Source organism: Paramormyrops kingsleyae, chromosome 23 (genome assembly GCF_048594095.1).
Source record: "Paramormyrops kingsleyae isolate MSU_618 chromosome 23, PKINGS_0.4, whole genome shotgun sequence".
Taxonomy (NCBI): Eukaryota; Metazoa; Chordata; class Actinopteri; order Osteoglossiformes; family Mormyridae; genus Paramormyrops; species Paramormyrops kingsleyae.
In genome coordinates, this window is record NC_132819.1 from 19,025,449 (window position 1) to 19,040,545 (window position 15,097).

The 15,097-nt window shown below is 51.6% G+C and overlaps 1 protein-coding gene across 2 annotated transcripts in view; it reads right to left on the reverse strand.

Annotated features, from left to right (window-relative positions):
* The window catches only part of adcy2b (adenylate cyclase 2b (brain)), a 37,175-nt gene extending 24,777 nt beyond the window's left edge, over positions 1-12,398 (reverse strand). The window contains exons 1-3 of one of the 2 annotated variants that reach the window (XM_072705739.1): positions 11,801-12,398; positions 7,126-7,323; positions 3,895-4,056 (exon numbers count right to left, since the gene is read on the reverse strand). In XM_072705739.1, the coding sequence (XP_072561840.1) occupies positions 3,895-4,056; positions 7,126-7,323; positions 11,801-12,088 (648 nt within the window). In that variant the 5' untranslated portion in view covers positions 12,089-12,398. The remainder of the gene's footprint in view (positions 1-3,894; positions 4,057-7,125; positions 7,324-11,800) is intronic. The other variant, XM_072705740.1, reaches the window with a different exon arrangement.
* Between the last annotated feature and the right edge of the window lie 2,699 nt (positions 12,399-15,097).

Here is a 15,097-nt window from a genome sequence, read left to right on the forward strand (position 1 = left end):
TGATGTGTTCTGAGTTCTGAGATACCAAGGTCCATCACCAGAATGACGCAGTAATTAAATCACCGTGACGATACATGATCAACACCATCAGGAAGTGCAGAGTCCCGGCCTCACATGACATCTGGTGACAGGGGAATCACATGATGGCAGGCGATAGAGTCACATGGGAAGCGAGGCATCAATGTTTATCATAAAAACACACTAATTTACCATCAATTAATGAATGAAAGGTAGGCAGGTGGTTGCCCTGGCAACACCTTGTTAGCTCGTTACCTCGGCTGTGTTTACTCACAGCAGCGGAGAGCCGGTGGGTTGCCTGATATTTCACCATATGCCTCCAGAGCAGAAACACCACACTGCTGCTGTTAATCGAACCAGAACGAAAAAAAACTCTCGAGGGGAGTGGTGTTTGAAAGAGTAGTGCATAAAAGAAAAAAATCATTTAAAATTTTACTGGGGGGTGGGGGGGGGGACTGGAATCTATTACAGGCAGTGATAGGCACAAGTATGGCATTCAGCATGGACGGGATGCCAGTTTATCACAAGACACACACACACACACACACACACACACACACACACTCTATGGGAAATTCAGAGATGCTGACTCGCCTAATTACACCAGATAGTCTGGAGGAAACCTGCAGAGCAAGGGGAGAACATAGAAGCTCCACACACAGAGAGCGGAGACAGGATTCAAACCCCCAACCCTGCAGGTGTGACTCTACAGCACCACCTACAGAGCCACCATGCTTTTAATAACCTGTTAGGACAAAAGCTTCATATTTAATAAAAACATCAGAGTAATGTGCACTGTCTGAAAAAAGTCCTTTAATCCACCGGGGGACACAGAGTGGCCTTTCTGGGGCGTCTGCCTGCAGACTGCGCATTTTCTCTGGCCGTGCGTGTCTCTGTGTGTCTCTCTGCGTGTCTCTGTGTGTCTCTGTGTGTCTCTGTGTATCTCTGTGTGTCTCTGTGTATCTCTGCATGTGTCTCAGCGTGTCTCTGTGTGTCTCTGTGTATCTCTGCATGTGTCTCAGCGTGTCTCTGTGTATCTCTGCATGTCTCTCTGCGTGTCTCTGTGTGTCTCTGTGTATCTCTGCATGTGTCTCAGCGTGTCTTTGTGTGTCTCTGCATGTCTCTCTGCGTGTCTCTGTGTGTCTCTGCGTGTCTCTGTGTATCTCTGCATGTGTCTCAGCGTGTCTCTGTGTGTCTCTGTGTATCTCTGCATGTGTCTCTGTGTGTCTCTGCATGTGTCTCAGCGTGTCTCTGTGTGTCTCTGTGTATCTCTGCATGTGTCTCTGTGTGTCTCTGCGTGTCTCTGCATGTGTCTCTGCGTATCTCTGCATGTGTCTCAGCGTGTCTCTGTGTGTCTCTGCATGTCTCTCTGCGTGTCTCTGCATGTCTCTCTGCGTGTCTCTGTGTGTCTCTGCGTGTCTCTCTGCGTGTCTCTGTGTATCTCTGCATGTCTCCCTGCGTGTCTCTGTGTGTCTCTGCGTGTCTCTCTGCGTGTCTCTGCGTGTCTCTCTGCGTGTCTCTGTGTGTCTCTGCGTGTCTCCCTGCGTGTCTCTGTGTGTCTCTGCGTGTCTCTCTGCGTGTCTCTGCGTGTCTCTCTGCGTGTCTCTGTGTGTCTCTGCATGTGTCTCAGCGTCTCTCTGCGTGTCTCTGCGTGTCTCTGCGTGTCTCTGCGTATCTCTGCATGTGTCTCTGTGTGTCTCTGTGTGTCTCTCTGCGTGTCTCTGTGTGTCTCAGCGTGTCTCTGCATGTCTCTCTGCGTGTCTCTGTGTGTCTCTGCGTGTCTCTCTGCGTGTCTCTGCATGTCTCTCTGCATGTGTCTCTGTGTGTCTCTGCGTGTCTCTGCGTGTCTCTGTGTGTCTCTGCGTGTCTCTGCGTGTCTCTGTGTGTCTCTGCGTGTCTCTGTGTGTCTCTGCGTGTCTCTGTGTGTCTCTGTGTGTCTCTGTGTGTCTCTGTGTGTGTGTGATGGCCCCCCTGAATGCCTGTGCACATTTTACCGTGTTTCACAGGCAGCGACGGTGCCTTTCGCGTAGCTGGAAGACGGCAGCTCAGATTAGCATCTCCATCAATCACACGGGTCCCGCAGGTGCGATCTGTGCCCCTCGCTGCCAGCCCCCTTGCTGCCCGCTATCAGCCGGCCCCTGGCCACGAAGCAGTATGGCTCGGGGGGGGGGGGGGGGGGGGGGGCATTCATCTATGACGAGATCCAGGCCAGAAGCAAATCTAATCTGCCCTGGGAGAAACGTTCCTCCTTCCCATTAACATCGCAGACATGCGAGCAATTCCTATCCCTACCACGCAAGGTTTGAGTAAATAAACGTATCTTTCCTGCACATCAGATTCCCTTCCCCTGTGCGGTGACAGGTCATGTGCCTACAGTATGTGTGCATGGGAGACGGAGGAATTTTAAATGAGGGATATATATATATGTGTCTCGCATAACTGCTACCAGTGGCAGATCGGATGGATTCAGCCCTCTTGGTGTCTGTCCAAACGTTTCGCTTTAATAAATAACAGTTTCTGCAAACCCATGCTCAGAGATGAGTAAAATAAGATCATATTTGTAAATATTAAACATACGCTGTCATTTTTGGCTCCAGTAAAATGTAAATGAAAGTAATTATTTTGCCAGATTTTTCTGAAGCATATTGGAGCATATATTTTTGATCAGGCACTATGTGAAGAAGGATGGGATTGAACTGGATCTGCACCCTTCAGGGTTTAGGGTGTGACCTACAGTAATGTAACAGCTGGGGTTCCTGTGAGCCTCAATCGCAGTTTGTATGGTATATGTGCAGTTAGAGGTGACACGTTCCTCAGAGCAGCTCTGGCACTGCAGGGAGCAGTGATATGGCTTCTAGGGCTGGTTTATGGTGAGTGAAAATAAAACCACTCGCACTCTGAGGAGCCAAAGAGTCAGTTCCCCCCTCCCACCCCGGCACTGAGCCACTAGCATAGGCAGCCCCCGGCGGCCAAGACGGGAGGTCTGTCATGCATCATACAGCTCCCCGGAAACTCTCAACGATCCTGTGTAGCAAAAAATCCCAGAATGCACTGGGACTGTGCCAGTGCCAGCTTGGAGAACTGTACTTTATTTAACCTTCACATTAGACGGTGAAGTTAGTCTGTCAAAGCAGCCCTAAATATGCCAGAAACAGAGAGCAGTGATTGGGCAGAGGCTGGTGAGAGTCGCTAACTGGCTGGATGTGTACGACATCGCAAGTGGGGCTTTAAAGCTCCTTCCGCTCCCTAGCGGCTGAAAAGAGGAAACGAAGATGCAGCCCCCCCGCCCCACACACACACACACACACACACACACACACACACACACACACCCAGGGATTTAACATGGAAGTTACCCGTGGTGATTATGAGCCGTCGCTGGCACATCCAGCAGCCAGAAGTCCGCCTTGATATCAATTGGGGGGGGGGGGCGGCATCTCAGGTGAAGCACGACCTGGTTAGTTCTCCCCTGGCCCTGACCTCCCTACACCCCCCTTTATACAGACAGAGCCTCATCGGAGGAAGGTGCATAATGAGGCCCACCTCATACCAAAGGGACATTTATATGTGTCATGACTGGAGTGGGGCGTGGGGGCTGCCAGACTGCAACCCTACCACCCCCATAATTGGGCAACTGTGGACGTTCATACGAATGCAAACAGATATGCAAATGAGCATGCAAATCCATCACAGGCTCATGAATATTCACGGTTAGTCGTACATTGTTTGTTTATTAGCAGTCGCTGTCATGCGGCGACCTGCTCAGCTCCCGCTTCTGACCTTTCACACATGGCGGCGCAGATATGCACTGACGACGTGTAGGCGGTGCCCTCGTGCCCTTCCTGTCGTGGTGGGGGGGGGGGGGGGGTCACTGACCTGCCACAGCAGAGGCTCCATTCTGTCGGTGGCGCTGGACAGGTAGGCAGCGACCACCACGGTGTGAGAGGCAGCGGTGACAGCACTGGCGATGACCGCGTCCCTCATGGAGAACGGCAGCATGGTGTAGACGACAAAGATGATGAAGAGGAAGAAGGATACCTGGGGGGGGGGGGGTGATTCAGACATGCTCAGGGATCTCAGTGGGGTCTGGGTACACCGAGGCACTCTGATCGAATCCCCGGGCTAATCTACACACGGGTATGCATTTAAAAGATGCCTTTTTTACCCATAATTCTCCTCTCTGCCTGCCTCTCTCCGCCCCGCTGGGCAATCTGGGTGTGCTCGGTTTACGGTCTGCGTCCTTGGCTGGGAGCGTGAGCACACGTAAACAGCCCTGATCCCTACTCTGCCTCCGGTGTTTCCGCTCCGCCTATTCCCTGCCCCTCTGGGTCTCCGTCTCTGTGAAAGGGGCCCAGTGTTCATGTCTAGATCTGTTGGAAGGTGCAAATTACACTCCTGCAGGTTATTTTGAGAAGGTGGGGGTTAGGGGGCAGGGGATGGAGACAGAGAAACAGAGAAACGCTTGTTGAAAGAGAAGCTCCTCAGGCAAGAAGAGTACTTTAAGAAAGCTCTAGTGGTTCTCTGCTAGCTGAGGAGATACAGGAACTAAACATTAATACCGAATAAAATACTGTTATTTATTGACTGAAGAAGAGAATGCTCACATATGTGTAGTGCTAGAAAGAAGAATCTTCTGGAAGGACTTAAAAAGAAGCTATTAGTTGGCTTAATTAAGAGGTTAGTTTTCTGACTGAGAGCTGAAAGGGTCCACTTCTCTGATGGGGCGCAAACATTTCCCCATCACAGATTAAAGTGAGGGATTAAAGCAGAATGTCTACAGGAGAACCTGTCATAGGACCTGAACGGGCGTTTCGCTACAAAGTGATGGGAACCAGGATTCAGCTCTTTACCTTTCGATATTTTTTAGCGTTGGATTGACGAAGCAAACAGTGGCACCGTGACCCTGAGCCCTCTGTAAAACACACCGAGGGTCTGGAGGCTCTTGGCCCTGAAGACCACCTACTTACTGTCTTTCAGGAATTAATTGTGGCCTCCCACATTCGGGAATAATATAAGACGGCAGTGTCACTATATAGAGGAGTGAGCGCGGTCTCATGGCGATGGTCATAATTGGGTTTGTATCGTTGGTGAGGGAATGAAGAGCAATCATTAGCTGACCTAAGGAATGCCCGGGTTGCCTGTGTTTCTGCCTGATTGTGTGCTGGCTAATCACTCTGATGCACTAATTGAAAACACACTGGCATAAAACTAATATTTTATGTTCAATGTGGGGGGGCCCAAACGAATAATTATGAAATGTGAGGCAGACACGTCCTCCTCAGATTTAACGCTCCGGTGCAAAAAATGGATCAGAGGGGCAGGGCTTGAGGGGTGGGTTTGGGGGCGGGGTTTGAGGGGCGGGGTTTGGGGGTCATAGCTGCATCATATTCTGAAACACATCATCCGCCTCATCTTAATTATAAACTCGCCGCTGGGTTAAGGGCTACGATAACACCTAAGAATGATTCTGTTAGCCCTGTTTCCCGGCTTCCGTCAAGTTCCCCGGTAAGTGAATTATGCTTCAGCAAGAGAGCCTGGGAAAAGCCGGAATGGCGGTCAGTGATTTATTTTGAGCCGAGTCATCAGAGCAGGGCAATGAAGGATCAAGTCTTGCTATGAACGTGGTCTGTGCTCTAGCTGGCGCGGATTACCTGCGATGTGAACTTGGAATGCGAGGTCACTGTACAGGTGCATGCCATCAGCACGGGGTCAACGCATTAAGTGAGCTGGTACCTTTTTCGTTTTCCTGGATTCCAGAGCAAGGCCGCACATTTCACGTGTGATTATCGGACATTAAAAGCCTCCTCTGCTAAATACATGCAGGCACACAACCTCTGCAAAACCGCTGAAATTGATGCCTGTTTAATGGCTTGCCTATTTCCGCTCCAGGCGAGGTCCCACCAAGCACTTTCCCTGAGTTCATTTTCTCTGCATGGAGCAATCACGCATGCCCTTCGGCTAAATGCAGGAAATATGATTTCCTGCTGATGGGATAGCTGTAGTCAACAGGAATGGGTGATAAGGACCTTATACTCCCCCCCCCCCCCCCGCCAGTCAGGATTGGACGCGGCCAGCCGCCTGCTCGTCCTGCTGAGATTGGCTTCTGAGTCCCATGTGACCTCAGAGATGTCCGATATGAAAAAGTGCGTCATGCAGGTTTCTGGCCTCTGACTCCGAGCACGCCGCCGGTCCGATGAGTCACAGGATGATAGTCTAAAAAAAAATAGTCTAATAGGACAATAAGTATTGTCCTTGAGGATTCCTGCTAGAAAATACACAGCTGATATCAAAGATCCCCATTTGCATCAGAAAGCAAAGAAGGGAGATTTTTTTAAACTCGTCAATTTAAAAGCTATTTCATAAGCAAAGGTGTTTACCCACGGTACGAAGAATATTATAACCTCATTGTGCCATCAAAAAATAATGCACGCTTGTGATTATGAAATTTAACACTTTCCACTGACATTTTTTTGTGTTTTTGCAGGTCGGGTTTCGCATCTGTCCGGGGTCTTGTGCCGAAACGAGCCGACAACCTCCTGCGTGGAGCGATGGGCAATGGATAAACGTCATAGTGGGGCCGGCAAATGGAAAGGCGTTCCCGCACTGTCCGCACACAAGCGCACCCCAACTGTGGGTGGGCGGGCAGGCGGGTGGGGGGGGGAATGGGGGACGAGGATGGGGCTTGCTGAATAATAGATGAGAGCGGGACAGCGGCAGGTAGAAGCTGCGGAGAAGACAGCCTCGTACGGGATGTGGCCCTCAAACATGCAGGCTGAAATGGCTAAAAATAACAGCATGTCTCACTCATATGATTAATAACTGATGTGTTTCTGGAAATGATGCCACTACTGCATCCTGCCCAAAGATCGGGTTTCGATCCTTTTTGTCTAATGAGGAAGCTGGACACCAGTTTTCACTCGAATACAAATAGACACTTGAGATAATCTCCTTCTGAAGATCGAACTGAGATTATTCTCGATCCTTGTGCACCATTTGCTTTTTTTGTGATTAAAAAGATGATCTCTTTTATTGTGGATAAGGTCATGAATACAAGATGGACCCAAAGGAGGACCGAAGGACCCCAGATTAGTCACAGTGCCGACGTACCTGGTCCCAGGGACAGATGATCCCTCCGAAGAACATGAAGAGGTAGCCCATTGCCACAAGGCAGGCCCAGATCACCAAGGAGAAAACACGCAGCAGCTTCTTGAAGACTGACTCGATGCAGACCAAGACGAAAATCGTCAGGAAGATGGCCAGGGCGGTGGGAACGGTGATGAGGAACGCCACATGGTCCTTGATGTCCTGTGGGGACATGGAAGGAAGGGGTTTACGCGTGCCGGTGGGGCACCAAAGCCGCCCACTGGGTTTGTCTCGTATAATTTTAAGCGGAGGTGAGGGTCTCACGTGTGGCAGTGGGGCGAAAGCACAGAGCGCGCGGTATGTCAGGGAAGCGTGCGGATGCTCTTCACACCCCCGAAATACACCCAGCGCATGAGAGACTGACTGCTTGTGAACAAGCTGTCTGAAGGTGTGAAGGTCTGCCGTCTAAAGCCAGCTGCCCCGTTTCCAGGAGCTTCTCTGGAGTCTGACTGACTCCACAACGCGCAGACGCATCATGAGGCTGAATGTGTCCAGTGTGATGATGCCAAGAAAATTTTAAAAAGCAAAGAAAGACTGATAAGACCCTCTCCACGCCTTCTGAGAAATCAAATGAGACAAGCTGAACATGGTTATTAAAATGGGGCTCAAACGTAGCCCAGGTCTTGAATTTAAAATAGCCTTTGAGGATAGGACTACAGTAGATACCTGGTCCCAGTGTTTTAATTTTCTAAGAGGTACGGAGGCTGAAATCCCGCCGCCTAACCGGGTCCACTGCTACCAGGTTAACAGCCATGTCTGTGTTTCCTGAACGTTTCCAGGCAGCACAACATGTGCGGTTTAGGGTGTCCCTACATTTAGCTTTTACACGGGGCTCAGTTTGGGAAGATCGTACTCTATGTGCTTCAGATTGATGAAACCGCGGGAGATCCAGGAGAGGGTGACAAATATCGGGAAGAATTGCCTTTTACATCCTGAGTAGCGGCTCCCATTAGGCATCTGTAGAGCTAACGGTGAGGAACCGGCCGCTGATCCCTACTGCCTGTGTCCGACACCTAGGCCATCAAATTGGGCGTGTAAGGAGCACTGGTGGCCTGCAACCCCCCCCCCCCCCGGAGAGTGAGGTGGGTTGGATTGTTTAGTTGGTCCCACTGAATGACGGGGACAGGCGATACATCACAGCCCCCCCCGCCAACCCCACCCCTAGGCATTAATTAAACAGCAGTCTAAAACCTGCAGGGTTCCGATGCCTATTGGACCAGGGCTGATTCCCTCGGTGTGAAGCAGAACATTAAATGGGTTTCTGAGGTCCGAGCCGTTATGTAAGTCAGAGAAAAAACGTCAGATGCGAATAGCAGCACTGGACAGTTTAACCAACAATCTCTGGAGAATGAGCCCCGGTGAGAACGGCACCGAATTTCATTCAGATTGGCAGGTGGCATCTCAACGATGGCGGCGGGTAAATACGCCTTCGTGAATAATGCATGGCGGCATGCAGCGGCACGGGAATCGGGGGCCGAATACTGCCGGCGTCTCCGCGCTTCCAGGAGCCATTTGGCCACAGTGACATTTCTGCTCACCGAGCTGCACCGGCCGCAGGTTCATCCCCTGACAGAGGTGGCCTTCGGATGCTCTCGGCCTGCTCCGAAATCTCAGTGCTGGGTTGCCGGGATGCACGCAGCTAGGAAGAGGCTCTTTTATAAATCACCACTGAACAGCCTCTCCGCTTCTCTGGCTTAAGCTGCTGGAAATAAGCATTAAAAGTCACTTCAAAGGCCACGGAGGCCCCTGCTCACACGTTCCAGGTGCCGCACTTTCTCCTGCCCCTTTCTTTCACTTCCACCGGCTCAGCATCTACAGTTTATATGATTATTTCTGGCCCGCCCGTGTGTTTGGCCTGGGGGGAGGCTCCTGGTGGAGGGGGCCAGTCTTTCTAGATGGCCATAAAGTAGTTTAGTGTGTGTACCTGGCGGGGGGGGGGGGGGCGGTATCCCTTTAAAAGCAGACTGTTTACCCTGGCCTGGGTGGGGGGGTTCGGGGGGTTACCATCACTTTCGCTACTTTGCCTCTCATACGACCCTGCTGCTTTGCTGAACTTCATTTTCCAAACCTGCAGCGAACAGCAGCCTCTTAAATCCACACATTTTTCAGATTATGGAGAAGAAAGTAAGAATGCTCATCCCCCACCCCCAAGTGGGGAATCATTTCTGAATATTAATTAACTCAGGGATTAGTCTGGTTTAAGCCTGTCCTTATGATTTAATAGCTTTTAAATTTCTCACATTCTGGTTTACCCTCCACCAGGACACGACCACCTTGGTCAAACTGCACCAGAGGTTACATTTATACATGTTACATACGTCTGTTTATGTTCATTCAGAAAACGGAGCAACTTCATAAACAGACCACCGTCATAGCAATTTCGGGTAGCTACCTTGTCATGACAGGTGTCAATTATCCGTTTCCTGTGTTTCTACCTTTGTTCTGCACTGACACACGTGCTATTAATGCACATTTAAAGGCATGTGTGAACCTTTAGAAGGCAGAGGCGTGAGCGGAACCCCAGTGGGAGTTATGATGGGGTCATGCAGACTGCTGCATGAGCACCGAGAAGCGGAGTCAAGAGGCCGAGCCGGGGGCTGAGAGAAGGAGCCGGGGGCTGAGAGGCGGAGTCGGGTGCCGAGAGGCGGAGCCGGGTGCCGAGAGGCGGAGCCGGGTGCCAAGAGGCGGAGCCGTGTGTCGAGAGGCGGAGCCGGGTACTGAGAGCCGGGTGCCAAGAGGCAGAGCCGTGTGTCGAGAGGCAGAGCCGGGTGCCAAGAGGCAGAGCCGTGTGCTGAGAGGCAGAGCCGGGTACTGAGAGCCGGAGCCGGGTGCCGAGAGGCAGAGCCGGGTACTGAGAGGTGGAGCAGGGTGCCGAGAGGCGGAGCCGGGTGCCGAGAGGCGGAGAGGCGGAGCCGGGTGCTGAGAGGCGGAGCAGGGTGCTGAGAGGCGGAGCCGGGTGCCAAGAGGCTGAGCCGTGTGTCAAGAGGCAGAGCCAGGTACTGAGAGGCAGAGCCGGGGGCCAAGAGGGGGGCCCAGGTGCCGAGAGGCGGTGCCGGGTACTGAGAGGCAGAGCCGGGTGCCGAGAGGCGGAGCCGGGTGCCAAGAGGCTGAGCCGTGTGCCAAGAGGCAGAGCCAGGTACTGAGAGGCAGAGCCGGGGGTCTAGAGGGGGGCCCAGGTGCCGAGAGGCGGTGCCGGGCACTGAGAGGCAGAGCCGGGTGCCGAGAGGCGGAGCCGGGTGCCAAGAGGCGGAGCCGGGAGCTGAGAGGAGGAGCCAGGGGCGGTGAAAAACACACAGGATGTCACTCCAACTGAGGACGTTCACAGACCCAGTTGCATGGACCAGATCCCCCAACACACTATTGACTGGGGAATCGGGGGCCTCTGATTGACGGGGCATATGAACTCAAAGCACCGCGATGGCTCTGCAGTCTGGAGCTCTGTCAAGGGTTTGGGATGCTGGCGAGTTACTCCTGAGTAATGCTGGCCTCTTTTTAACACTCAAAACAGCCATATATTTCCTGTACAATACTCCTGTACAGTACTCCTGTACAGTACTCCTGTAAAACACTACTGTACAATAAAGTTCCCTTTTCTGATTTACTGACTGGTTTGTGTTCCTGGGGGTTAAAAACCCAGCACCAGAGGGAAAAAAAAAATCATTTTATTTATATATTTAGTTATATATTTTTCTCAATGGCTCATTGTGAGTCATGTCACTCTTTGAACCCAGAGATGTAGAAGCTGAGTAGAGCTCACTGACACTTCTCACGTACAGTCAGGAGGTGCCCGTCTCTGAACCCAACAACGTGATACATCTGTTTTTCTTAGAGATGTTCAGGATCAAAGGTGATGAATGGAAATCCAGCAGCAGGCAGGAGTAAAGTTTTAAGGGCTGCTACTGGCCCCTTGGCTCTGCTCTGGTGTTGTGACTTTTGACAGCCTGTTTCTGTCCCCAGGACGATAACAAGCCACGTAAAAATCATTAAACGAGGTGCTGTGTCACTGCGTTACATCATAAGAAGCATAATAAAGAGTGTAAACATTATGCAGTGGAAAAATAATGTTCAAAGAGGAAAGAGAAATACATCTTATATAAGAAGTAATACTGATTAATATGTCATAAACACAATTATTCTTGTTATGACTGTGTCATAAACATAATTATTCTATTCAGTTAATTCTGTGTATAGTATTATATGATCACAATTCACATTTCTAATTATGCTCTAATGGCACACAGATTATTTCAATGTTGTATGATTGCATACAGTAACAATAATTAGGCAGGACCCTGAAAAAACTATAAGTTGACAGGAATGAAAAGTCTAGACTGTTTAATGTCACCTCAGTGCCACAAATCCTAAATGCATCCATTCATACATGCAGGGATTAAAGTCACAGAGCTGAAGCAGCCCCCACACGCCGCCTGCCCCCCCGCCATGTTTCCCGAACCGTCCCTCAGTTATGAGTTACACATTAAGTGATGATGTCGGCGTGGCTGGGGCTGCAAACGGCCCGTTGGGTTTTAATGAATAACTGGGCTTGAGTTACCTTCAACTTTGGGGCGCTCCCGAGTTTCCACAGACGAGGCACGCGGCACGGACCCCCCCGGCCCCACGAGCCCCCACGGCAGCTCACCAGTCCCGAGGCGAAGAAGACGGCGATCAGTGCCAGACATGCTGCCATCACGATGAGCAGCAGGAACACGATCAGCGGGTGCTGCTGGCTCAGGCAGTAGTAGGACTCATACAGCCAGTCGGCAGGCTTCTGTGCCCCAGCGCCGCCTTCCGCGCCCCCCAGCAGGGAGCGCCGTCGCCACATGGTCTCCCGCCACGTGCGGCCCGCCCGCTCCTCCGTCAGGCACGCAGGGCTACCAGGCGCGGCATCTGCGGCAGGCGGGACGACTCGCGCTGGCGACCGTGGCATTGTCCAGGCAACATGTTGGACTGGGGATGGAGGGAAGGAGTCAGTGAGAAGAGAGAGAGAGAGAGAGAGAGAGAGAGAGTGCTGAGGGATTGTCGTGGGGGGGAACAACGGAGTGCTGACGGAGACAGAGAGAGAGAGAGAGAGAGGGAGAGAGAGAGAAAGTGTCTGGGATGCAGGCAGGGAGTGAGAGACTGGAGAAGACAGAGAGAAAGAGAGGGAGAATAACAAGACTGGTGGGCAGGCGGAGCGAGAGAGAGGGAGGGAGGGAGAGTAACGAGACTGGGGGGCAGGCAGAGAGAGAGAAAGGGTGTGAGTGAGCAAGTGAGAGAAAGTAAAAAATCTGAGGAAATAGGCAGAGAGTGAGCGAGAAAACGAGAGAGCAAGAGTAACAAGACTTGGGGGGCGGGGGGGGGCATGGACTATTTACTACAGTCATGTTAATAAGTGCTGCTGACTGTATGATCGGATACTTCTTGCTCCTTCACTCCCCTCCTCTCTCCTCCCATCCTCTCATCTCTGCTTCTCTCCACTCCCCTCCTGCTATGTTCCTCTCCTCTGCTCCTCTCCACTATCCTTCTCTATGCTCCTGTTCTTTCCCCTCCCCTGCTCTCCACTCTCCTCTCTGCCCCTTTCCCTCCCCACCCCACTGCTCAGTTCCTCTTCTCTCCCCCTCTCGTCCCTGCTCCCCTCCACTCCCCTCCTTTCTCCTCTCTCCTCCCATCTGCTCCCCTCTATTCCCCTCCCCTCTGTTCCTCACCTCTCCTTTTCACAGCTCTCTGTTCCCCTTCCCTCCTTTCCTCTCTGCTCCACTCCTCTCTCCTCCTCTCCTCCCCTCTGCTCCTCTACTTTCCCTTCCCCTCTGCTCCATTCCTTTCCTCTCCCTTCCCCTCCCCTCCACCCTTCCCTTTCTCTTCTCTACCCTCCTCTCCCCCCAGGCTCTCCTGTACCCCCCCAGAGGAGCCTCTCAGGCCCATTGATTTCCTCTGGTGTCTCCCTCTCTCCCCCCCCCCCCCCCACCCCCTGTCTGTCGCTGAGTTGGCAGATGTTGATGGTGTCATGAAGATGGTCACATGTTCAAAGCTGAGGCCTGTGCAGGGTCACTGCCCCCAACAGACAATATGGCCCATATTTCAGCAGTAGGGCTGTTCAAATAGGACCTTTCTGGGACTGAGGGATACTGATGATCTGTGGAGGTAATTTTAATTAAGATAGGGATCAAACAAAAATCCCAAAGGAGCCATGCAAAATTAATTATTTACAGGCTGCTTCAGTTTGTCCTTCTGGTCAGTGTGAGGCGCTACTGAGAGGTATGACCAGCACGTCTCCGTTTAAAAAGCGCTGAGTATCTCCTCTGCTGTGTCATGGGGCAGCTTTGGTTAAGATTTAACAAGCTCTTCCCCACCGACCCAGGAGGAGAGTAAAACAGTAAAACAGGCTCCTGTTAGTGACTCATCCCTCTGGTTCCCTCAAAAATTTCCGAGAGAATTCCCAGGGCTGATTCATTTAGCACATGGTAACAATCTGACAGGCTGATAAAGTTATAAAGAGGAATTACAGGATCATTTATGAAGGTAAGGATCTATTAATAACCCAGACAGCATTAAGTGAACATTAACATCAGAGTTATATGTAAACAGTGGGAGCCTGCAAGATGAACGGGGTGTATTTAATATCTCTCTGACTGTTTAACACGGAAGCCAAACAGTGACGGGGGCTCGCAGCCGGGGAGGGCGGGGCCGTGTCATGCCGGTATATTAACGCGCCTCCGTCACGGACCGCCTTTCCCGTGCACCAGCGTAGATATTGTCTGGAGCGTTGCCATGGAGACCTGCCGCACTTGGGTCAGGCACGTGAACGGCATCCGGTGTTAAAAATAAACACTACGTTACCACAGACAGCTGTGCCGGGAGCGCATCGGGAAATTAAGGGTAATTATGCTGTTATATTTTACTTACATAATTATCTATAGTTTTAATAAGGCGATCAGCTAATCGCCAACGCGCGCACGCCGTCTTGAAGTGAATCTCGATTTCCCAGCCATGTGACCAGACGTGTCGTAACTAGGATAGTCCTGGCCAGTTGGACAGTGCGGAGATGTTCTTCAAGGCTCCTTCAGCCAGATCCTTCGTTCTTTTGTTAGGCTGTAATGAAACTAAATGAAAAGGTCAGGGAACAGGAATATGGACATATATGCCCCACCACTTACAATGGCACATAGACGTGTTCTTAACCACTGCTCCCCCTGCTGGCCTCTGGTTAGTACTCTCCTCTCCCTGGTAAACAATGCAGAGCAGATCTCTTCAGTCGGCTGCTCACTAGGAAGTCACCAGAAGGGAGTTTACAGATATTAACACTCGCATGCAGGATGCACTGGAAGGTGCCTGCAACCACCCACATGAAACTCTACGGCCGATCAGGATTCCAGCGTCACCTCATAAGTCCTTATTGTGCTTTTCATGCTCCTTGTGCCGAACAAAAAGCCTTAAGGAGCCCCTTAATGACCTCACTACTGACAGCCTATGGAAGGCAGAGTGACGAGCCGGGATCTGGACGCACGCTATTGTTCCCGTGGCAACCGATCACTGGCCCGGCACCCATGGAGGCCCGTTAATGAGGCCCAGCCGACCTCGATTGGGATACATAGCATATTAATGCCTTACAGGGGTCCAGCTGGGTGGATTGTGGGGGGGGGGGGGGCAGACTTGCGGGCCTTGTGCATTCAGCAAGTGAGTTTTTTTTAAGCTGCCCCCCTTAAGGGAGCCTGGTGCCAATTTTCCATCAACTTTTGTTTAATAAAGGCCTTTCTGTCTGACTGTCACATCGGTACTCCAGTGCTGCCTGGCAAAGATGGCCCCGATCCAGGAAGCTGCCGCATTTGGCACTGGATCTGTACTTCCTGTCCCATCAGCAACGTCAGTCATTCAGGTCCTCAGAGAGACACCATCTGATATTAATTTGCTGCTTGCGGGGGGGGGGGGGGGTGGCGCATCTCTGAAATCAATTACTTTG